This window comes from Rhinolophus ferrumequinum, chromosome 23 (assembly GCF_004115265.2).
Source record: "Rhinolophus ferrumequinum isolate MPI-CBG mRhiFer1 chromosome 23, mRhiFer1_v1.p, whole genome shotgun sequence".
In the NCBI taxonomy this organism is placed as follows: Eukaryota; Metazoa; Chordata; class Mammalia; order Chiroptera; family Rhinolophidae; genus Rhinolophus; species Rhinolophus ferrumequinum.
Window position 1 is genome coordinate 617,387 of NC_046306.1, and position 23,870 is coordinate 641,256.

Here is a 23,870-nt window from a genome sequence, read left to right on the forward strand (position 1 = left end):
GCCGATCGCACAGTCATCACGGGAAGCCATCACAGATCTCTGCACACGCACTCACACGCACACACGGCTCACACATGCACACGCATGGTGCCCACGTGTGCACACACACAGTCCATCTGTGGACTCGCCAACCCTCCCGGCTGGCTCCCCTCACCACCTGCTTACTGGTGGGCTGCACCTGGGACCTGCTCTCCTGCCCACAGCCTGTTCCTGGGGTCTTCCGGGGTCTCCCCGACTTGGCCAGGGGCTCGCCAACTGCCTGCCTGAATCCCTCCCCACAGCCAAGCCACCTCCATGTCAGTGGACGACGGCTGAGGTCCCACGTCACGTGGCTCCCTGAGCTCTTATCTTCAGGTGGTCACGTCAGCTCCCTGCTCAGAACCCTGGTGGCTCCCTCTAAGGGCAGAACCAGATCCCTCCCCACAGCGCCCGCCCAAGTTTGGTGAGCCCTCCCCTGGTGCTGTGCTCGGCCTTCTCTGTCCCCTCCATCTGCCTTCCCACAGTTTCCAGGTCGTGCCCAGCCGGGTCCAGACTTAGGCTTCTCACGTGCTGTGCCCCTGCCGCCACCTCCTGTCGTCTTCACTCCCTGCTTTGTTCCTGCCTTGTCTCACTGTCACCTGGGAAGCCTTAGCTGACTACCGCATCTAAAGAAGTGCCCGCCCCCAAATCCTCCTGGTGTTTAGAAAACTACTACTTGGTGTTGAAGGCAGAGCAGGTGACACCTGGGGCCCACAGCTGCTGGGGTTTCCAGGTGAGCAAGTGCAGATGGCCTGGCCGAGGGGAGGCTGCTGGGGTGGGGGGTGTGAGCCGAGGATGCCCAGGCTGGTCCAGACGGTCACGTCGCAGTCTGAGCGCAACTCAAAATGCAGCTGAGGTCAAGGACCCCTGGCCTGAGCTCTGGGGGGTCCGGGGCTGGGGGAAGAAGGGGTGAGCCTCAAGGTAACAGGGAGACCGTTGCGGGTTCCTTGCGGCCACAGAAGGACGGAGGCTTCTCTCTGAGACGGGGTGGGGAATCTCGACCCTACGTGACAGGGGTGCACGCTGGCCCCAGCACACGCCCTCCCCCAGTAACGAGAGGCCACCTTGCTTGAGGAGCACAGCACTCGGGTTTATGTGAACGTGGAAACAGCAGAGGCAGGGCTCCCAGGCCCGTCCGCTCTGCTACGTCCCGCTCCTCCCCACACTGTCTCCAGCTCCTCCGTCCACAGCTCAGAGCCTGGAGACTCCAGCGTGAAGTGCAGGTCACTCGGGGCAGCACGGAGAATGTCCTGGCCGGACAAGGCGGGCAGGTCTGAGGTAGGCGGCTGCCGGCTCACACCCGGTCAGCCCGCCCAGTGCCATGCATCCAGCCCCAGTGTCCGGTGAGTCCAGCGGGGCAGAGGCGTGCGCCCTCAGCTTGAACAGACTCCCAGCGCCACTCCCACTGCGCCTGCCTGGCCTGTGCCCGGGCCGTGCTCCAGCATGGGCCGCTCCACCGCCTGCATGCTAATCCCTGACCAGGGCCTCCCTGGGCTCCCATTAGGGGGCTTTCCATACCCACCCAAGTCTGGCTGGGCCCCCACACACCCCACTGCCCACACCTGCACAGTCGGTCCTCACTGCACCCCTACCCCGGCTGCCCCTCCCACAGGTGGGGCTTACCTGCTCGTCCAGGGGGTCCCAGAGGCTGCTTCCTCTGTGGCCCAGGGGTGCCCACCTGACTGAGGGCTCCAGGCTCACCTGGGAGGGAGGGGGATGTACTAGGACGAGGGGTGCGGGAGGCAACACTGCCTTTCTCGGCGCCCCTGTGCTGGCCAAGGGGATGTGGGTCCCTGAGCCCTCAGTAGGTACCTATCGTCAGCTCGGTGGCCGAGGTTTAGTGGGAGGCAGGGCCCAGTGGGGGAGGCATTGGGAGGGGTCCTCACGACAACACCTGCCAGCCTTGTCTAGACAGGTGGTGCAAAGAGGGGTGCTGATCCCAAAGGCACAATCTGGGGGACTGATGGGCGGGTGGGCGGGGGTTCCCCTAGTCAGGGCCCTCCCCTGCACCCAGGAATGCACAGCAAGAGGCAAGGCAGGAATTGCTCCCTCCCTCACACACGGTGCAGGGCTGTCCCCCACCCCCAGCCCTTTCACCCACGAGCTCGCTCCCATCTCCCCTAAAAATCTCAGCATCTGAGCAGCCCGGTCAGATGGACAAGACGACAAGGTCCCTGGACCGAGCCTCCTGTGTGTCCCAGGCAAGGAGAGAGGGGAGGAGCATGAGGGGAAGATGGGAGGACGGGGAGGTGCCCTCAGCTCAAGCTTCAGGGAGATGGGGGAGGGGCCGTTTTGAGGACGAGCCGGGAACCCAGTGGCTTCCAGCTCTACGGTTTTAAACCTCTGAGGCGGCTGTGTTCCCACAGCCAGGAGGCCTGGTGTGGGGGCTGCTGTGGGCCACACAGAGTGACCAGCCCCAGGACGGTCGGGGGAAGACATGGTCACTCCAGACCCTCCCCAAGGAAGCCAGTACCTCTGTCTTCAGGGCGGGGGCCACCATGTCCCCCTTCTCCAGGAAGCTGGATGTCACTGCTCACGCCAGGGGGCCTGGGGGCCTCCAAGATGGGCATGGGGGGCCTGGTGCTCTCATGGAGGAAGGAGTCGAACTTCAGCATGTGTGCTGGGAGGGGTGGGTGGACAGAGGGAGGAAATCAGCAGGGCGGGGTGGGTGGGAAGGCCCCGTTTGCCTCCCCCAGCTCTGTGGACATGGTCATGAGAGGCTGAGTGAGGGGACAGCACGGGGTCCTCACGAGGAGGCCGGGCCACTCACTCTGGATGGCAGACTCGCAGGCCTGGCTCACGAGCTGGTAGATGGTGGCCAGGGACTGTGGCTCGCCCTGCGAGGGAAGACGGGCCACGTGGCCTTGTGCAGTGACCGCCCGGCCCAGGGCCACGGGGGCTGGCACCACCCTCATGCCCTGCAGAAAGGGCCCAGACCTCAAACCCTGTGCACTCACCTTTTCTCCTCGTTCCCCCTTGGGCCCTGGCAGCCCCTGAGGGGGAGGAAAAGGAAAAATCAGGTCAGCAGAGAGAAGTAAACCAAAAACAGGGAGAAGCCAGGGCCCTGGGCCTGCGCACAGCCACCCCGCCTGCTCCCCTCACTGTCCTGACTGCCTGGCAGCATGGGGGTCCTGTCCATCTGGCAGGAGGGCAGCCAAGTATGCAGGACCCCAGAGAATGGACAGAATTCACCATCCCTGAAAGGCTGGCCACAGGAGTCCCCAGTGGGCAAAAGACCTGCCTCTTGGAGCGGGAGGAACCCCGAGGAGAATAGACCCCGGCCCATAGCCCGGTGCCCTGGCCTGAGCCAGCCAGGCCTGCACAGAGCAAGCTCAGCACCTGTCCCACCTGCCTCCACCTCCCCAGCTCCCGGGAACCCTCTGGACCCCTCACCCGCCATTACCTGCCCCCAGCCATCTGTCTTGGGCCTGGCAGGGGCAGCTCCAGCTCTGGCTGCTTCAGGCAAGCCCCAAACCCCTGCTCTGTGTGTACAGACCTCATCTGACAAACATGCTGGCTGCAGAAAATCCCTGAGCATCCAGGGCGAGTTTGCACATGTCTGTCGCCCCACACTGTCGGTCAGGCTGTCTGGATGGGGAAGGGACTTACCGTGGGCCCCACAGCCCCTGGGGGTCCTTGCTCCCCACTGGTCCCCCGGGCCCCTGCCATGCCCTGGAAGCCCTGCCAAGATGCAGAGGTCAGGGCTTAATGCAGCCCCCAACTAGTCTGGCCCCTCTTTCCTGCAGCCCTGACCCCATCCTGGACCACTGTCCTACACCCAGACCAGACCCTTCCATTTGCCTCCAGCCTCTGTAGGCCTGTTCTTCCTACCTCGGAGCTCGGCCAGGACCTACTGTGCTCATCGAGCAGCCTGGACGGACCCCGCCCACCCCTGCCTGATGGCACAACCCTGCACTAATGCCCCTGGCTGTGTTCTGGGCCCTCCAGAGGGTGGGCTCCTATGGAAGGGGCAGCTGGGCTCCCTGGCACCCAGCAGAGGACCACCCAGGGAGATCCCAGCAGGGTCTGGGCTGCCTGCTCGGACCCCCACTTAGCATGGGCCCCCAGGAGGAAGATGCTTCGTAGAGAGGGAGGGTGCACCAGCCCTCCAGCAGAGGTGGCCTCCCAGGTGGAGGGAGAAGGGCCTGGGGTCACATTCATTCAGAGTCAGGCCAAGAGGGAACCCAGATGCCCTCCTGCCGTGTGGAGTCAGGGTGCAGGCCTGACTGGGGCTGCACTAAGGCTGCATTTCCACACCACCCTGCCCAGTGGGGGTGAGCAAGCTGCTCACCAGGGTGGCCTTCCCCTCCCTTGGGGACAAAGGACACTACATGCCCACAGGGCCCAGGAAGGTGCCAGCCAGGAGACTGAGGACTCCCAGGTCCCCTCACGGTGGTGACCGCACTCAGTTCAGCCCCAAGGAAGCTCAGGGAGTGTGGGCGGGCTGGGTGGGGTGAGGGCTCATGGGGGAGGTGGTGCCTACCCTGGGGCCAGGGGGTCCGGGCAGGCCAGCAGTGCCCTCCAGACCTCTCATTCCCTGAGGGCAAAGGAAGGTGGGTTGGGGCTGGGGCTCACACCCCACACACCCCTCCCATGCCTGTGCCCGCTGCCCACCAAGCTCAGGGCCTGCCCTCTGCCCCCCACCATGTGCAGGCTGATGCTCCCCTCCCCCCAGCCAGGCCACCCGTGGGGTAGGATGGGGTGGGGGCAGAGGAGGAAACCCCACCCCACAGCATCCATCGCGAGACCCTCCCCGGTGGGCTTCTCTCCCACCTTTGGTCCCTGGAGGCCAACCTTCCCAGGGGCGCCCTGGTGGCCGGGGTGGCCCTGGAAGAGAACAGAGGCACTAGCCAGGCTGGGGCCACGTCTGACCTAGCAGAGGAGGCAGTGTCCCTCCTGGGCACACCGAGTGTGGTCTGACCCCCTCCCTACCTGTAGACCTGGGAGTCCATGGTCCCCCTTCTCTCCTTTGATACCTGGAGGCCCCTGGAGGGGAAATAGAGACTGGGCAGCGGGGAGAACAGAGAGGGGCCAAGGGCAAGGGGGACAGCAGGAGGAGGGGAGGGGAGGCAGCACCTACCACAGGTCCCTGGACGGCTCGGCCCTGGGTCCCTGGTGAGCCCTGCTGACCTCCGGGACCCTCAGGTCCTGTCTGCCCAGGTGGCCCAGGCTCTCCCTGGAGCACAGGCAAGGGAAGGGCTGAGAAGGCAACCGGCCCCTCCTGCAGCCCCTCCCCTGATCCTGTCCTCCAGGCCCCTCTGCCTGTGATATCCAGACCAGGCCCTCAGAGGGGCTTTTACTGCCACTGCCCACCCTGGGTGGGGGTCCCGCTGCGGGGCCGAGGCTGCTTCTCCAGGTCACAGAGCTGGTGAGCGAGAACACCCCAAACACCAGATCAGACCTCACTGGAACCTTCTACCGAACCTCTAAGGACAAATGACACCAACGCCATTTAAACAGATTGCAGGGAAAAAATGCTTTGAAATATTTTTTGTGAATCAAGCATATCAACGTGCCAAACTCCATGAAGAAAACTATAAAATTTTCTCTTGTAAATGTGAAAATCCAAAAGCCCGGGAAGAGCCTGTCTGCTCCCCCTGCTGTCCTCGGACCAAGTTCTGCGTGTTCACCACTCAGGGCGCAAGATACAGAAACGAGCATCGAAGTCAGAAAGGATGAGCAGGTTTCTGCTGGTGATGCATGTTTAAACCAGGAAAGTCCAAGAAAACCGCCTGGGAATAAAAAAACTATTGCAAACAGGATAACTGAGTAAGAAAGGGAGCACAAAAATAACACAGAGATCTGAGGGCGCGGGGAGGTAACGGCGGAGCGGACAGTAGCTGCACGCGCAGTCTGCCTGATGTAGGTCTAAGTGTTGGAACGAGAGTCTGTGACAGCTCGGGTGTGACAGACACAGGGAAGAGACGTTCGATAAAGGTGCAGGCGACATGGCAGTGACCTTGGGAGCAGGAAGTGGACCCCTCGCTCACACCTTAAAATAAATTTAGGTGAATCAACACTGAAATGTTTAAAGGTACTAGAAGTGCTAGAAGAAACTTGGGGAGGATGTACGCCCTGAGGCCGAGGAAGACCTTTCAGAAAGCGACAGGAAGGCAACGGCTACAGGAGACAGACCCATATGGCTGACGAAACAAAGGCCATAAACAAGGTCAAAAGACAACAAAATGCTAAGTCTCGTCGTGGTCGGCTCAGATCACAGAAAAGCGGCTCATTTCCATAAAATACAGAGTGCTCCCACGAATCAGGAAGAAAGATAAGCTGGTGCAGAAGGGCCAAAGGACACATGTGCCTCCAGAAAATCCCAGAGAATTCCAAAGGCTGCAGGAGCTGCTTGGAGGGACGCAAATGACCGCGCATCTTCACCTGTCACATTGCCAAGACCAGTGACCACTCTAGATGCTCGGGGTGGGTGGTGGGGACCTGGCCCCTCATGGGGAGGGCACCTCGCTCCCAGTCGGGGAGCCTCCTCCCCCCAGGATTAGGCTGCTTGGTGCCCACTCCTGTGTTGCTGTGAATGTGCCAGGGGCTCTCCCCTGGGAGGTAGGATCCAGGGCCCCATGACTCACCCTGGGCCCAGGGAAGCCCTGCTGTCCAGGGGCTCCATTCCTCCCGGGGAGGCCCTGTGGGTACAAGCAACACTGAGCCCCCCACGGCCCACCTGAGGCGGGGTGCACATGGCCCCAGCCTTGCCCTGGACTCCAGGCCCTGCCTTGGGGTGGAGAAGGGGAAGGGGCTTCTGGGCAACAGCCTCTGGCCCACCCTTCCACCCTATAGCTGCTGGTCGCTGGTCACGATGCAGACTGGGGTTCGGGTGGCCTCAGTCAGGTGAGGTCTGTGCACGGCCGAGCGGTGCTCACGAACCCCTTCACACTGCAGCCCTGGAGCCTTGCTTGTGGGGCAGAAGGGCTGGGCCTGCCCCTCGGTGCTGCAGGCCTGCTGGGCCTGGGCCCCCAGCCCCACCAGGAAAGATGGGCCATACTAAGTCTCAGCAGAGAGGGTCGGCTCTGGAGAGGGAGTGGGTGTGGGGAGCTTGCCAGGAGGAGTGGATGTGGCAATGAGGGGACCAGTGAAGTGTGTGTGCAGCAGGCCTGGGGACAGCTGCTGGGACCCGGCTCCCATGTAGGGGCATGGGAGGGGCCACCCTCGTCTGCCAGTGGCAGCGAGATGTTGCCAGGAGAACCTGGTCACCCGCGGAAGGGATGCTGGACTTACTTACCGGAGGTCCCTGGGGCCCGGGGGGCCCAGGGGTCTGCCAGGAACACGGGCAGGCAGAAGGCAAGGCAGGGCAGGTCTCTCCTTCCTTCTGGAAGAAGGAGACCCCGCTCATTAAGTGGACCTTCTCCCGGGCTCCTGTCTGACCCTAGAGCTCAATGTAGCCATAGACAGCTTGGTCCAGAGAACCCCCAAACCCAGACCTGGGAGGCTGGGGGTGAGGGGTGGGGACCCGATCTTGGGGGCCGACTCTCAGGCTGCCCAGCACAAGCCCCAGGGCAGGACACCCCCTCTCACTACCAAGCACGCCCTCAACATAGCCAAGCCCAGCGTGGGTACACGGGGCTGTCACAGAACAGGGGCCCCCGAGTTTGAGGCTTCAGCCACCCTGCAGCTGGGGACTTCCTGGCCACTCCACCCTGCCTTGCCCCCAGGGCCTGTAGGACAGTGCCTCCTCCAGGAAGCCTGCCTGATCTCTCCCAGCACTGTGACAACCTGGCCGGCCTGTCCACCTTCAGACTTTATGGCACTTGGTGGGCACTCAGCACCTACCGCCCCAGGGAGCTCGCAGCACCTGTCCTCCTCTGCCCAGGTGTCACTGCATATGATCTGCAGCATCTGGAGCTGGAACTACAGAGCATGGGGGTGGGGGTGGGGCAAGGTCAGTGGGATTCAGCTTGGGAGGGGGAAGGCGGGCAGTCCACTGGCCCCCGACTGGCCAGGCAGCACAAAACCGAGGCTCACCGTGGCTGAGCTGCTCCGGGGGCCCCGGGCCTTGGCCAGCCTCCCCAGCGTGACGAAGCCGGTGGAGGGTGGGCTGCCGGTCTCCCCAATGGACCTCTCAGCCACCTTCCGGCAGTCCACATAGAGCTGGACCTTGGAGCGGCCCACGGCCACGTGCACCTGCGAGACACCATGGAGGTTCCCCCGCAGCTCTGGCCAGGTGCGGGGGAGGTGCCCATCACCTGCGGCCTGATCCCACCCCCAAGTCCCGTGGGAACCCTTCCGTGGGCCTCAGTTTCCCTCTGTACATGGGCCACATGATACCAACACGGGCCTCTCCCAGGATTTGCGAGACCAGAGAGCAGAGCTGAGATGCTTTCAACTAAAATTAAGATGGGACGTCCGAGGCAGAGGGGACCATAGGGGCAGAGGTAACTGTCAGGAAAGTTCTGGCGTTCTGGGGGGACCCCTGGTGTCGAGCAGCCTGCTGTGGGGAGGCAGGTACGCAAGTCCTGCAGAGCCCAAGGGGGTCTGTTCCAGAAGTTGGAGCAGATCTTAGGCAGGGGGAGACGTGTGTGTCAGTCCTTCCGGAACCTTCCAGGACCTTGTGGAAGCTCCCAAAGAATATCTTCCTCACTTCGGGCAGATCGAAGGTCACTTCCTGTAAGGCCGCCCTGGGGTCGTGGCTGAAGTAGGTCAGGGACTTTCTGCTGGCTACAGGGGAGAGTGAGGCAACTGTGAGACCCCCACGCCCACCCTGGGCGTGCAGAGCCGTGGGGGTCGCGCCTCAGCCAGGCCTGGAGGGGCACTTGCTCAGGGCCCACAGCCTGCGAGGCTTCGACGGGCAAGCTGGGCTCTGCACCCGCCCTCCCTCCCGACTGACCATCCAGCAGGACGCCCAGCACGGGCCGGAGGTCCTCGGCTGTCATCTGCCACAGTGCGAAGGCCTCACGGGGCGTGTCGGGGAGCAGGCGTACCAGGAAGCCCACCGTGTGCTCCGGGGGGAGGGCGGCCGGGTGGATGTCACTGTGGGGCCGAGTGGGGTGGCCACAGGCCTGGAGGTCATGGCCGTTCCCCAGAGCCCAGCCCCGCGGGACTGCAGAAGGGGGGGCTCAACGGGGCTGAGCTGGGGCTCTCCTGCCTCGGTTTCCCCATGAGTAACACATGGTGCAAAGGACAGAACCACGTCCCAGGGCTGTCGGGAGCTCAGTGACAGCTGCAAGGGTGTGGCACCGAGCCCTCTGCCTCCGAGGCCGGGGCCAAAGGCCACCCCACCACAGCCAGCGTCCACGCCCTGCGCCAGCCCATGCCCTGCCCCACCTGGTCCTGCGCGTCAGCTGAGCGTCCTTGAACAGGGTGAAGGTTCTGGTCGGGCCAAATGCCGAGGGCTCCATGGCCACGCCACGGATGGAGGCGTACTCTTCCTGCACCAGGCCAAAGGCGGCCATCAAGTCAAAGCCTGGATGAGACAGACAGGGACAGGAGGTGAGGGAGGGTCGGGCAGGTGGCAAAGAGAGAGAAAACCAGGTGTCAGGGTGAGGGGCAGAGAGCAGGAGGAGCGGAGCGTGAACACCCAAGGCCAAGAGCTTAGGATAGAGATGGGGACGCACAGGGACGGGACACACAGAGATGGGGAGAGCGTGAAACTAAAGAGGCACAGGGGCCGATTGCGGCGCTCAGGTGGGTGGCAGTTGGGAGCTCAGGGTCCACCTGGCACCCCGAGACCCCTCCGGCCACACTGCACCCCCAGGTGGCCCTTTCCCTCTGTCCTGACCTGGCATCGCCCCACCCCCTCCGCTGCCCACAGCCTTCAGCTTCCTGTGACTCTGCTGACCCTCTGCCCAGCAGAGTCATGGGTGCCCAGTGGCTGGTCCCACCACCCGCCCGGCCTTGGTCGACAGCACCTGCAACTTCTCCAACGTTGACAGCACAAAGTAAGCGTGAAATCTCACTTCACTGGGTGCTCAGTGCCCAGGGCGGGTGTAGGCAGGAGTGAGCAGCCTGGCCTGTCCCCACTGCCCAGCCACAGGTGGGCCCTGCACTCTTTGTGGTCTGAGACCCCAGGAGACTCAGCCATCAGGGTGGACGACCCTCCCTGCAACCCCACAGCTGGCACCCACATATCAGCCCTCTCTGGGGAGGGTCTCAGACTCACAAAGATCTAAAGACGCTGAGTGACCCTGGGCAGGCCCTCTCCCCGCCCAGCAGAGGCTCACGGAGGCTGGACAGGGCCCCTGCTTTGCCTCTCCCCACCACACCCTGACCGTGACCTTGGACAAGCCTCAGTAAGTTGCACTGTGAATCAGCCCTAAAGGCACCAGTCAACCTGGAGGGACCCTCGTGTGAAGGTGTGAGCCCTGCCTGTCTGAACATCCTCTGACGTCACAGTGACAAGTCCCAGGACGCCCTTCCCCACGAGGACCCGAGAGGAGGAGGAACTGGGTGGGGGGAGGGCTGGGAGGGAGAGCAGCTGCCACACAGGCCAGGACCCACCTGCTAGGGAGCCGTCTGGGTGGAGGGCCGGGCAGGCTGCTGAGAGACAACAGGGAGGGGGCGGTCAGTGGACAGGGCCTCAGCCTCCTCCTGGGCAGCTGTCTGCCCTGTGGTCCGAGAGTGGCTTGGAGCTGCACTGCTGTATGCGCCCCCTCGCAGGACCTCAGGCCTGTGGTCCCCACGCCTCAGGGATGGGGAAGGGACAGGATGGTGTCCTGCCACCTCAGGGCTCTCACTCCCAGCCCCCAGAAAATAGCAACCAGCTGAGATGCTCCCACTGTGTACTGAACCCTGAGAGGGTACCAGGCACCCAACGTGCCCCAAATGGCAGGGCCAGGGAGAGGCTGCATGGTGGGCACACAGATGGGCCTGGCTGTGCAGGCTTGCTCCCCCGCCAGGCGGGCAGCAGGCGTTCGGAAGTGTTTGTGGGTGAGCAAAGGCAGACCCTGGGACCCATAGGGCCCTCCAATGGGAAGGGGGCTATGCCTCGACAGCTGTTCATGCAGTAGTGAGGCCCCCGCCCCGAGGCACCAAGCCAGAACTAGATAACCCCATGGAGGGGACACAGGAAAGCAGACGTGGGCAGGTTGACTAGCCTCAGAGGGCTTTGAGTTCCCATGTGTGACTGTCCACGATACCAGCACAGACAAGCAGAGGCAGCAGGTCCCTTCCAGCAGGGGTCCAGCCTGGGGGGACGGGACCCAGGGACGACTGCTGCCACGGCCGCGGGCCTGGGGCCTCTCTTAAGTCATCTCCTGTGTGTGCCCCCTGCCCACCCGCCCTGTCCAGGAGCTGTTCCGACAGGCTAGACATGTGCCCTGACCTCCCAGACGCAGACAGAGGAGAAGGACGGCCGTTCCCCAGGTCTGGGCTTCCGTAGGCCTGGCCACACCAGCCTGTTAGATGGTTCCACCTCCACATGGAAGCCCCGCTCCCCTTCTGCTCAGCTCTGCAGCGCTGGGCCGTAAGGGGAGTGGCAGGGCGCATGCCCAGCTGGCAGGCCCCAGCAGAGTGGCCACACAGGTGCGGGCACCTGGGGGCCTGGCAGGGTCTGGGCTGTCATGCCTGCTCACCTGTCCGGCCCGTGGCAGACACTGCCGTGCTCTCCCCTGCTCCATAGACTGCTGAGACCAGGACCCTGTATTTGGTGGCTGCCATCAGGTCGGGGAGTGTCACGTGGCTTGTGGGTCCTGGAACAGTGACCTGGAGGACCATGTCACCTGAGCCACCCCTCCTGAGAGCCTCTGATCTCTTAGGCAACTCAGCTCCTTTTTGTCTGTGTGTGCCACCACAGAAGAGCTGGCACCCTTTACAGACAGGTGGGCCATGTCCCCCCACTGCCACCAGGACCCAGGGGCCCACAAGGGGCGATGGCTCCCAGCTCCGCCAAGACCCACCGATTTCTCGGGTCCTGAGCCCGAGGCCAGTGCGTACGTGAGCCGGTAATGCAGGACACGGCCACTTGGGGGTGTCCAGCTGACCTGCAGGCTGCTGGGTGACTTGGACGCCAGGGCCAAGTTAGAGGGCGGGCTCCTGCTGACTGAGCACAGGGGGAGGGGCTCAGCAAGGGTGGGGCCAGAAGACAGCAGACACCCACTGAGCTCTGTACCCGCCCTGCCATGCCCCCCACCATCCCCACCTCCCCAACTACTCCTGTCCACCCCCGCATGACACCCGCTGTCCTGTGACCTCAGCACAGACCAGGTCAGCTCCAAGACCACCTTGAGCACTGTCACACCAGGTGACTTGGACCCTCAGCCACTCAGGGACACCTGCCTGGAGGGCTCAGGGAGACCCCAAGAACCCAAGCGGTCAGGCCAGAGGGTCAGGGACTCGTGGAACCGCCTGTCAGTGATTCTGGGAGTTCGGGGTCCCGGGCTCATGGAGCTGGGGGAGCCGGGGCTGCTCCTGCCCATGCAGCTGAGGGGTCACGTACGGGGGGTGTAGCGGAGGGACACAGGGTCGCTGCGGGCCCCGTCCCTGTAGTAGGCAAGGATGGTGATCTCGTACTCCGAGTGCCTTCCCACGGGCAGGACGGCCGTGCCCAGATTCCCCGGGATGGATATCTGCGGAGAGGAGGGGCCAGGTGTCCACACGCCGGGGTCGGCTCCCAGGCCACAGGTGGCAGGTGCTCCATGATGCAGCACTGTGGGGGGAGCCCGGGGAGCTGGGCGTGGGAGGGGGTCTTCTCTCCCCACCCCACACCTCATGGGCCTTCCCATCTCCCAGGGGTGTCCACTTGATCTGGTAGACGAGCACACCAGAGGCCGCTGCAGCCGCCCACTCCAGCCGGACCTCGTCCCCAGGGAGCTCTGTCACTGACAGCTGGCTCGGGCTGGGGACTTTCCCTGGAAGACGGAAGAGGGACACTGAGGCTGGGGTGGCAGGGCCTGGATCAGTGATGACTGCACCAGGGAGGAGCCCTTCAGGTGATTCATTGGAAGCACCCTCAGGTGCTCCTTAAGGAGGTTTTGCTGGCACAGGTCACACTTGGGGGCCAGGGGGACCCCAGTCCTCACATGGCTGCCATGACCACATGTCCCCTTTTCCCAGTGTGGGCCTGGTTCTTGAAGGTGGTCCAGCCCCGTCTCTGCTCAACAGCCGGGGCCGCTGTGTCCTGCCCTCAAGGGCCCTGCACCTCACCACCTCACCATGTACCTGTGCATGTACCTGTCGCCACCTGGCTCAGGGCTGCACAGAGCAGACACCTAAGCATACGTGTTGATTTGAACCATCCACGGGGGCAGAGGGATACAGTCCAGCCTGACCATTGCCCACTCACGTGTGGTCAGGCGCCCAGTCATCGTGGAAGAGCTGCCCCCGGGGTACAGGCAGGTGACACGGACGGTGTACGTGGTAGAGGAGGACAGGGGGCCCAGAATGGCTGAGGTGGCATTCCCAGGAGCTTCCGTCTGCAAGGCGGGTGGGGACACAGGCAGGGCCTGGGGCTGACCCCCCAAGCCGGAGAGGGGACAGCCCTTGCCCAGATGGAGGCCCAGGCCCAGGACCTCACCCAGAGTGGGGCAGGAGGTGTGGGACCTCATACTGGGGCGGGGCCTCCTGGGGCCCCGCCCACCCCTGTGTCAAACAGCCCAATCAGCTGCATTCCCGCCTCTCAGCCTCCACAGGGCTGAGCTTCCCAGTAATTTTAGGGCTCTGCTTCCTATCTGTCTCCTCCCACTCCCATCAGATGGGCCCCCCCAAGAGTTGCGGTGTCAGTGCTGCTGGGCTTCCCCTGCACCAGGCTGTGAGTGGGGGTGAGGGCACCAGTCCCCCTGTGGACATTTCAGCCCCCCTGCAGGCCAGGTTCCCCCATGGCCCCACAGAACATGGCCTGCTCTTACCTGCCCAGAGTGGCCGCCCTCGCTGGACACATAGCTGACCCTGAACAGGCGCACAGGCCTTGGGGTGCCCTCCCAGGACACACGGGCTGAGTCATGGCTCACATCCGAGAAGGCCAGGTGTCTCGGGGGGGCCGGGGGTGCTGCGGAGCCAAGCAAGACCTCAGGGACCCGCTGCCACCCCTCCCCCAGTGTGTGGGGAAAGGATGGGCGGTGGCCAGGGCTGAGGGGGCTGCCAGATGGGGTTTGGAGTCCTCCGCCCCATGGAAGGCTTGGGGAACCAGGCTGCCACCTCTGCCCATGGGCGGGTAGCAGCCTATGGGGGGCGCACTCACGGGTCCTGGCACGGATGCCCCGGGCCTCGCTGGCTTCTGCTCCCCTCAGACTCTGCACCCAGAGGTCGTAGTCCCGGGCGGGTTCCAGGCCATCCAGTACTACCTCTGGCAGCCTCACCCGCACCTGTGAGGACAGACACTCACCTGGCTCCTGCCCGCCACCCTCCCCGCCCCACCTGCTGGCTCCTTCTTCCACCTGTCTGCCACGCACCTCTCTGCCCTCCTCCTCCCCCTTGGGGGCGGCAGGTGCACACCGCACCAGGTACTGGGTAGCTCCAGACGAAGGCTGCCAGGTGAGACGGACAGTTCTGGGTGTCACTGTGGCCAGGGTGAGCGCCTGGGGTGGAGGCAGGGGTGCTGGAAGAGGGGGGACAGCACAGTAGAGATCATACCATGGACCAGGAGACAGAGGGTCTCCCGTGGGGACACAGGCAGGAGAACGGCCCCTGGGGCACTGCTCCACGCACAAGTCTAAGTCTCTGCCCCAACCTCGCCCTGGGCCAAACGTCTGACTCACAGCTCTGGGGAAACACAGCCCCCCTGTGGGTTTCTGTTCGAGGGTGTGAGGGCCATGGCCTCCACGGGCAAAGGGCCCATGGAAAGCCAAACATGACAGGCCACACACTTGTGGTCCCATCTATACAAAAGTTCCGGAAATTGCAAACCCCTGGAGACAGAAGCAGATTAGGGAGTGCCAGGGGCTGGAGGTGGGGAGGATTGGCGTGATAGCTAAGGATGCAGGGTCTCTGTTCAGGGTGATAAAATTGCTCTAAAGTTGAGTGTGGTGATGGGTACACAACTCTGTGACTGTACAACAAACCACAGAACTGTACACTGTAAATGGTGACTTGCAGGACATGTCACAATGAAGCTGCCATGAGGGGCTCAAGGCAGTCCCTGGGGCTGCAGCCCAGGGCAGCGGGGTGGGCTGGAGGTGCTCCATAAATGTGTGAGCAGTAACAGTCAGTACTGGGTCCTAGTTGTGGTTGTGGTGATGACACGAATGATGTCACTTTTGTTCAGAAGAGGACACTGAGGGTCAGAGAGGTCCAGTGATTCAGCCTCGGTTACACAGCAAGTTGGGGAGGGTGCCCACACCCCAGGATAAGATCCATAACTGCGTGCTGCACCGCCCTTCCTGGTGCCAGGCTCCAGAGGAGTCTGCAGGTGACAGCAGTCCCCACCCTGAGCCCCGCCCACCTCGCCCCCACCCACCTGTTGTCACCAGGCCCCGCAGGCCCTCTGCTGCCCCCGCCTCGTACACAGGGAACACGGACACCAGGTACTCCGTGCTGGAGGTCAGGTTGTGCAGCTCCGTGGACGAGCTAGGCCCCTCCACCACCACCTGGAATGGCAGCCTGGTGGAGTGGGCAGTGGGGTACAGGGCAGGGAAACATGGCCAACTCGGGGAGGCTGGGGTCAGTCCTCGGTCCATGTGCAACTTGTCCCTGGCTCCGGGAGCAGAGCAGCTCCTGGCCACCAAGCAGCCATCGCGGGCAAGCGCATCCCTACATACTCCATCCTGCTCACTCGGCCTCCTAGGTGCGCCCGTGGGCCTGGGGTCTCTGGCACAGGCGCCCCCTCTGCTCATCCCCTACGCTGACTTCATAACCTGGGGCCTCATGCCAGCCGTGACTTTGCAGGGAGCAGGCAGAGGGTCATCTCTCACCTCCCTGGGGATGCCACCCCTAGAAGGCCGCCAAACGACCAGGTACTTGAGGGGTGGCTGTGGGGCTGGAGTCCAGGACAGGTGGACGCTGGAGGAAGTCACCTGGCTCAGGACCAGGCTGGTGGGAGTGGAGAGGGGGTCCAGGGCCGGAGCGGCTGAGGCTGGTTTGGCTGAGAGAGGAAAGGTGCATGGCTCACGACCCCAGCAGGCAGCTGGCTTTAGCAGCTCCGCCTGCCTCCCCTGGCAGCTGCTTCCAGGAAGGACAGGTGTTCCCCAGACTGCAGACCCCCTAGGAGCCATGGGAATAGGGGAGTGAGGGGGTTCGGGGAGTTCCTTAAGGGAGCCAGTCCCTGTTCCTCTGCCCAGAGTGTCCAGATGGGGCTGGCGGGGCTGTGAGCATGGTCACCACCTGCCCACTCACCTGGGCCCCCATGCAGCCTCCTGCCCTGGACCTTCTGACAGATGAGGCGGCTGAGTAGGCCGGCCAGCGTGCTGAGCTGGGGGAAGTCCTGCACATTGTGGACTGTGATGTCCAGCGGCTGGGATGCCAGGAGCCTCAGCTCGGCCTCGTCGGCGTTCTTCACGCCTGCCCGCGGGGCATGGGGGTGAGAGGTGCCCCTCGCACTGTTGTTCCACCGTACAGCCAGGCCACTGGGACCCTGCCCGTCACCCAGTGGGTTAGGGGCCTTCCCAAGGCACATACAAGACCCCACAGGTCCCTAGATGGGGTCACCTGGCAAGGCCCTGTGAGAGATGGCAGCCGGGACTGATGTAAAGGTGGGCCAGACCCCCCACGACCCCTCACAGGCTGTGCCACGCCCTGGGGGGCTGGGAACGGCAATGTCTACAGACGATGCCGCAAACTGGCCTATTCCCCAGCAAGGGACTCGTGGGGCCACTTGCCGAGCACCCATGGGTGCTCAGGTCCTCACTTGTGCACTGTCACCAGCTCCCGGAGCAGAGTCTGGTCTCCCGCGTCACAGACTCGGGGCTGAGAGGCTCAGAGATGCCTCGAGACCTCTAGCCCAGGATGAAGGTGGGGCACCAACTCCTGCCTGTGCCAGGAGCCCACCCCGCGGGGGTCTGGGCTCCTCACCCACAGCAAAGACGTCAATGTTCAGGTCCTTGAGGACGCAACCAGCAGTGTGGACATCGTCCTGAGACTTGCCGTCTGTCACTAGAATCACCACCTTGGCTGCCTCTGGACGGGGACCTGCTGTGGGCTTCAGGTTCTCTTGCAGCACGTGGGTCAGGGCCAGGCCTTGGGCGCAGTGAGAATAAAGGTCAGGTGGCCCCAAACACCCCTCCTCGCACCTTCCCGCTACCCTGCTCACCCGCCACCACTGGACCAGCCCGTTGGCCCACGTGCTCTGCCGGCTGTTGTCAGTCCTGGCCTGTCCAGGCTGGGGGCATTCAGAGGGCGGGCACTCCTCCTCCCCTCCCCCAAAAAGCACCCCACACCCTGCTGCTTCAGCAGCTGGTGCCTCCAGGAGAGTAGGGAGACCCAGAATGTGAGAACAGGAAGGAGACTGTGCCCTGTGCCGGAGGGGCTGCTTCCAGTAAAGCCGTGCCCAGACCTCCTGGCTGCCCCTTCCAGAAGCTCTGTCTTCAGAGCCACTCCCTTTCAGTGACTGCCCCACACACACCACATTCTCGCCAAGGAGAAATAAGAGCGATCTGCTGTTTGCAAAGGTGAGACTGGAGCTCGGCCCCACCCAGCACCCCACGGGGCGGTTCACACACACGTCTCAGAGCTGGGAGGAGCGTAAAGGGAGGCTGGCGCGCACGGTGGAGCGAGGGTCTTCGTTCAGGACCAGGACCTGAGCAGGCGGCCGAGGGTGGGGGCACGGGGTGGGGGGGGCAGACCTGTGAACGTGTTTCCCCCTTTGTAGTGAAGATGCTGCACAGCGCCCAGCACCTCCTCCTTGGTGCCGAAGGCGTTCAGGTCCCACTCGGTCTGAGGGTGTCCACTGTACTGAGTCAGGCCTGGGAAGGGGGCCAGGCATGGCTGCTGGAGAGCCAAGTGGGAGGCCGACACACACAGCCTCTCTGCCTGGGGTCCCCAGGGGGGCACGTGTGTGCAAAGCCCCGCTGTCCACACAGGAGTCTCCAGAACACCCTCCCAGGAGCCAGCTGTCCCATCAGTCCAGGTGGGGACACCCACCCGGCCTCGCCTGGTGCAGCTCTCCTTCCGGTTGCTCCCCCAGTTCTCCCAGAGTGGGAGCTTGTAAGTTGTGAGGCCTGTCAGGGCTGGGGTGCAGGGCAGGATTGGTACCCACCTACTTGGACTTTGTCTGGCCCGATTTCAAAGGGCTCAATGACACTGGCCAGGAAGGCTTTGATCTGCTGGAAGTGACTGTGGCCGATGCTCCAGGACCCGTCCACCAGGAATATCATGTCCGCAGGCGTGGGGGGCATGCAGCGGAACTGGGGGACGGCTGGGTGGGAGGGGAGGGAGGGGATGTGGGCGAGGCCCCCAGGATCTCTTTCCGGGGGATTGGTGGGGGGCGAGGGGCCACAGGGCTCCGGCCTCAAGTGAGGAAGGAAGCTGAATCGTGGAGGGCAGGAACTCCCGAGGCACTTGGGTCTCACCAGTCAGAAAACCCCATGTGGACTTTGGTCCATCGGCTCAGCCCCTCCAAGCCCCCTAAAGGGAGCTAATGAGACACTCAGGTGCTCGGGCGCCTCTGCCCTCCAGTGGCCTTGGCAGGGCCGTTCATGACATGGTTGTCTATGTGGGGGCTGCTATGGGGGCCTTGCCATCTTCCCAGCCACCCAGCCAATACCCAGGCCCAGCAGGCAGAGGTTGCCCACGGTTGAGTCCACTGAGATGGGGGTGGTCAGCACCGCAGACAGCTACACCAGCCAGCTCGGGGATGGCGGCTTGTCCTGAGGACCCAGGAGCTCTTGGGAGACAAAACCTCGCCTCCCTCACCTCCGATCTGGGGTCTGAGGCTCCCTGAGTTTTGCACAGACAGCGCCGCCTCAGAGCCAGGCTGAGCCCAGAGCCAGGGTCAGACCCCACATTGAGGCTCCTGGGAGGGCAGTGCATTGGGACCCCGTCAAATCGGGGAGGCACAGCCCTGCCCTCAAGGCCCTGCATAGTGGGGAGACCACCCTGGCAGACCGCATGTCCACTGGGAGACAGCGGGGGGCCTGGACCCCAGTACCCCATAGGAGAGGGGCTATACTTGTCTGAGGAGGCAGATGCCTCCTTCCATCCCATGTCTGATGGGGGCACAGCCCCGCCTGCAGAACACGCCCAGCTGCCTGCCCTGTGCCGGGTCACACAGCAGCCTGCAGAGCCTGGAGCCTTGGCCATTTTACCCGGCTTCTCTCTCCTTCCCACGGAGGCCCTGGCGTGGCTCTGCCTCTCCAGATCTGGGCTGGGCTGAGCAGGGGCCTTCCCGCCGGGGCCTCTGGGGGGAGGCTGCTCCTCGCTGGGCACACCTGGGGAAGGTCACAGCTGTGTCACCTCTCACCTGCCACACTCAGGCAGGGGGACACCTGAGAGGGGTCGGATGGTGAGACCAGGCACTGGGGCCTCAAGTATACCCCTGTGGATGACCTGCCCCCAGTGCGCTTGAGAGAACCCAGGAGAGTGGGAAGCAAGCTTCAGTTAAAGCTAGATAGTGTGAGGTCAGATATGAGGAAGAACTTTCTGCTCATGGAGAGAAAATGTGGGAAGCTAAAGATTACTCACTCCCTCCCCCCGCAACTTACTTTCATCCCACTTTGACTCACCCAAACTGGGCGGGTCTTGGCTTGGGACCACAGTGACTGGGGGCTCAGGGTCTGGGCTCCCCACGTGGGAGGGTGTGGGCCCCAGAGCTGCCCCCAATGGCCTCCGGCTGCTCCTGCTCACGGAGTTACTCTTCAAATCCTCAACTGTAAATAAACGCAAGGGGCTGTCAGGACCCCCTGCCCAGGGCTGGGCAGAGGCCTGGTGGCCCTGGGGGGCCTGCAAGCACAACCCCCCCTACAAAGGCACACCCTGGGCTCCCCCAGTCCCTGGGAGACTGGCAGGGGTGGCAGCAGCTCTAAGCAACCCTCGTGGGCAGCTGCATGAGGGAGCAGAGTTCCGGCGCAGGGCTCCCAGCCCAGAGGTGCCCGCAGGGCTCAGCTCCAGCCTCCACACACACTCGCCCCCCAGAGGCTGGAATTCCATGTGGAAAATGGGGGACTTACTCACAAACTCCCTCCGAGCCAGCAGGACGTTCCCTGAGCCAGTGAGCTGGAAGATCTGCAGGGTGTACCCTTTGGAGGGGCTCAGGCCTCCGACCGTGGCCTTGGGGCTCTTGGTGGTCAGCATCACCTCCTGTTCCGAGTCCCCTGGGTGGGGTTAGGGAGAGCTGTCGAGGCCACCAAGTGGGTGGGTGTGTGTGTGTGCACGTGTGTCAGGGAGTGGAAATCCTCCAGGCTCCTCCTCTTTCCCTCCCCGTGCTCCCCGGTAGGACCTGGTGGGAGGCGCTGCACTCCTGGCACATGAAGTGAGAGAATGTACCTCTGTGTCCTTTACCAATGCCTCCCAGGGGGATTTCTCCCGGTGAGAACCCAGCTCAACAGACTGGGGGACACCTGAGGGTACGTGAGAGAGGATGATGGGAAGCGCCGGGCCCCCACCGCCCTGTGCACCCAGGGCCGGATGGCGTGATGCCAGCCAGCCTCCAAACGCCTCAGGGTCTGTGACTCCAGGAATCCAAGCTTGGGGCTGCCTTTCAAGTATTAAAAACAAATGATTCCAAGGGACGCTGCCCTGTTCTCAGAGGACATGTTCTTGGAACAAACAGGACAGGCGGCAGTCAGATGTCCGGAAGGGCTTGGTGACCCTCCAGTCTCAACTGTAAGACAGGAGGAAGGACCTGTGCCCCCAGCCCTGGAGGGACAGCCGGCCGTGACCGCCTCACCCAGGGCCCAGCGGCTGCGGGTGGGACAGGCAGGCAGGGGTGAGGTCACAGGTGTCACGGGTGTGGTTATCCGCTGCCTTTCACTGAGCACCCGCTACGCGCCCAGCAGCTATCTGGGTCCTTCACGTGCAGCAAGCTGTGTAATTTTCACCCACCCGTTAACGTCACTTTGCAGGCGGGAACTGAGCCCACTCAGGGACTGTCCAATTACTCAGGTCCAGGTCTGTCCGAACCCTCAGCCGCCTGCACAGATGTGTGATTGACAAGCACAGATGGTGGGATTCACACCCGTGCACACTGCCCAGCCCGGGCGCCCATACCACCCCCGCTGCCACGCACTGCTGACCTCATGCAGCCGAGCCTCGGTATCAGAACACAGCCTTAATCCCACGTGCCCCACGCACTCTTGCAGGCTCGTTATTTTTAAAAGGTCGAGCGTGAACCATCTCAAGCGAGCTCATGGCTGTACGATCCCAGCGACCACCACTGTACAGATGCCTGCCCCCCGTCCACACCACGCACTCGATGGGCACCCCTCCTGCTGCGAGGGTTAGGAAACCGGACAGAACATTTTTTAAGACTCTGCCTGAAGGCTGAGAGCCAACAAGACAGCGAAGAATGGCAGGAAAGGAGAAAAGTACAACAAATGTAACAACAACAACAAAATAGGAAGATGGTAGATTTAAACTCAAATATATCAGCAATTAAATGTAATGGAAATGGAAACAAATGTTTCAATTAAAAGGCAAAGATTGTCACTCACTGGACGAAAACAATACCAATTCTACGCCCCTTAGAAGATGCACCTCAAATGAAAGACTGGAGGAAGGCGGAATGAGTGGATGGCAAAGGGAAAATACTTAGAGCAAACAGTGCCCGGGCCGGCACTGTGGCATGGACAGCGGTGTGAGCGGGAGCACTACAGGGAGATGGAAGGGGCCCCTCTGCAATGGAAAGGCTCAGCGTGCCGGGAAGCCTTACTTGTTCTGGAGCCTGGACATCTAAAGCAAAGATTGGTAAGACAGCCAGAGAAAAACGCATCGACAGCCACAGTCGGGATTTAAATGCTTCTCAGGAACTGATAGGATACGTAGATCAAAAAAATCAATTCCACTTGTGGGTGCTTATCTGAAGGAAACTCAATCACTCAATCACAGGTGCAGAGACACCTGCACCTGTGTCCACAGCAATGTGATTCACAACAGCCGAGACACAAGCAGCCTAGGCATCCATGGACAGATAAATGGATAGGGAAAATGTGGGGTGATGCAGTACCACTCCGCCAGAAAACGTGAGGAAATCCTACCATCGCTGACCCCATGGAAAGACCCGGAAGAAATCATGTTAAGTGAAATAGGTGAGACAAACAAACACTGTGTGAGCTCACTCACATGCGGAACCTAAAAAAGCAAACAAAAGAAAACTCCTGGAAAAAGAGGCGGGACTTATGATTTTCAGAGGCGGAGGGTGGGGTGGGGGACGGGGAGTTGGAGGAAGGTGGTCCAAAGGCGCAGAGTCCAGTTATAGGACAAGTGAGTTAGGGACGCGACGTGCTGCATGGTGACAGTAGCTGCCACTGCTGTAGGATACATAGGAAAGTTGTTAAGAGAGTTTCCAGCACAAGGAAAACTTGTTTTCTTCTGTTGTATCTTCAGAGATGACGGATGTCAGCTGAACCTGCCATGATCGTTCGACAATACGTGCAAAGCATATCCTCATGCCCTACATTATTTCTCAGTAAAACTGGGAAAGATATAAAAGACTTGAAAAATGAGGGAAATGAATTCAGCTTAATGGAAACAGAAAGCTACGCCCACATCAAGCGGGTCATTCGTGGGAGTAGAGAGTGCTGGGGCCGGGGACAGGACCAGGGGCTCCTTTTCATCCCCGGGGGCGAGTTCAGGTTCACACCCGTCCCACGTCCTGCAATTACACACTCCTGTCTGTGGGCTTTGCTTCCGGTTTTTACAACTCGCGCGTGATGGCGTCTGCAGCGCTCTGTGGCCGGCCTGGGCTAGGCCTTCAGGCCCTCTCGGCCTCCCTCCTGTGACTGCAGGGTTCCCCCTGTGGGCAGATGCCACACCCCACCCGCTCAGCTGTTGGAAGGGCTCTAAGCCCTACGGGGATTCACTGCTTCACCAGAAGGTCTGGGGAGCCAGCCGTGGGAAATTCAAGCCCTTCTCCTGCTGTACCCACAGTGCTGGGCACGGCCTGGAAGGGACAGAGTCAGACAGACATGCGGACGCTGAGATGCAGGCATGGGCACAGCAGCCATGGAGCTGGGCACCGTCACTGGCCATCCTCACAGAGGCCCTTACCTGCCATGGGCTTCACCTGTACCAAGTAGCCAAGGCCGCTCCCGTCCGACTCCCTCCATTTCATTTGCAGCCGGTCCTCGGGCAGCACAGTCAGCCTCAGGCGGCCGCTCGCTGGAGAAACAGGTGGTCAGGACTGCCGCCCAGTAACCACCCCAGCTGGCTGTTGGGGGCCAGGGGGACTGACCCAGAGTGGTGCAAGGAGGCCTTGGCCCCACTGGGGGATCAGAGGGGACCATGGCCTCCTGGGAGGACCTTGAGAAGATGAGGCCCCACCCAGGGCTGGAGGGAACCATCCAAGGCACCAGGGCCGCCTGGTAGCTCCAGGAGAGGGGCTTCTGCCCCCAGTCTGGCCTAGTGAGGGTCAGGCCAACATCCGGGACTCAGCTGCCAAGGTCACAGCTGGGTTCACACAGCCCCATGGGGTCTGTTCCCCTGGGGGGCAATGGGGGCCTGCGCCCTAGGAAATGGCCTACCCCTCCAGAGAAGCATCCGGAGCTCCATGGCGGAAGCAGCTATTTTTGGATAACGGGACAGAGATGGGCTTCTTCTAGATGCCCCACTGGGAGCCGGGGTGCACAGAAGAAGCAAGGGCTGGGGTGCCCAGGGCAAACACAATGATGGCTTCAGAGAGGGAAGCAGCTGAGCCTGTGTCTGGTGGGCCGGCTGCTCCCCTGGGGCGTCTGGCTGAAAGGCAGGACTGTTTGGGGGGAAGGGGCTCTGAAAGGCCACTTGTGAGCAAGGATCCCAGCTCCGGCTCATGAAGAGCCCTCTGTCACTGTGTCTCTGACAGGCTGCCTTCTGGGGAACCCCTGTTGGAGGCCTAGGCAGGGCGC

The 23,870-nt window shown here is 62.4% G+C and overlaps 1 protein-coding gene across 1 annotated transcript; it reads right to left on the reverse strand.

Moving 5' to 3' along the window:
- Positions 1-1,128: 1,128 nt before the first annotated feature.
- COL20A1 (collagen type XX alpha 1 chain) lies at positions 1,129-23,328 on the reverse strand. The gene is made up of 37 exons (XM_033095054.1): positions 23,222-23,328; positions 23,038-23,148; positions 20,001-20,144; positions 19,557-19,700; positions 19,140-19,262; positions 18,092-18,250; positions 17,679-17,798; positions 16,909-17,073; positions 16,234-16,398; positions 15,813-15,982; positions 15,359-15,488; positions 14,355-14,500; positions 14,144-14,267; positions 13,812-13,951; positions 13,250-13,379; positions 12,673-12,815; positions 12,404-12,533; positions 11,865-12,007; positions 11,541-11,670; positions 10,468-10,506; positions 9,295-9,433; positions 8,858-9,000; positions 8,579-8,688; positions 7,996-8,154; positions 7,804-7,881; positions 7,256-7,342; positions 6,606-6,659; positions 5,099-5,194; positions 4,951-5,004; positions 4,792-4,845; positions 4,502-4,555; positions 3,628-3,699; positions 2,976-3,011; positions 2,789-2,855; positions 2,492-2,638; positions 1,642-1,719; positions 1,129-1,268 (listed from the first exon to the last, which is right to left on the reverse strand). Exons 1-37 carry the CDS (start codon positions 23,271-23,273, stop codon positions 1,243-1,245), a joined length of 4,062 nt encoding a protein of 1,353 aa, XP_032950945.1. The 5' UTR covers positions 23,274-23,328; the 3' UTR covers positions 1,129-1,242.
- Positions 23,329-23,870: the final 542 nt, after the last annotated feature.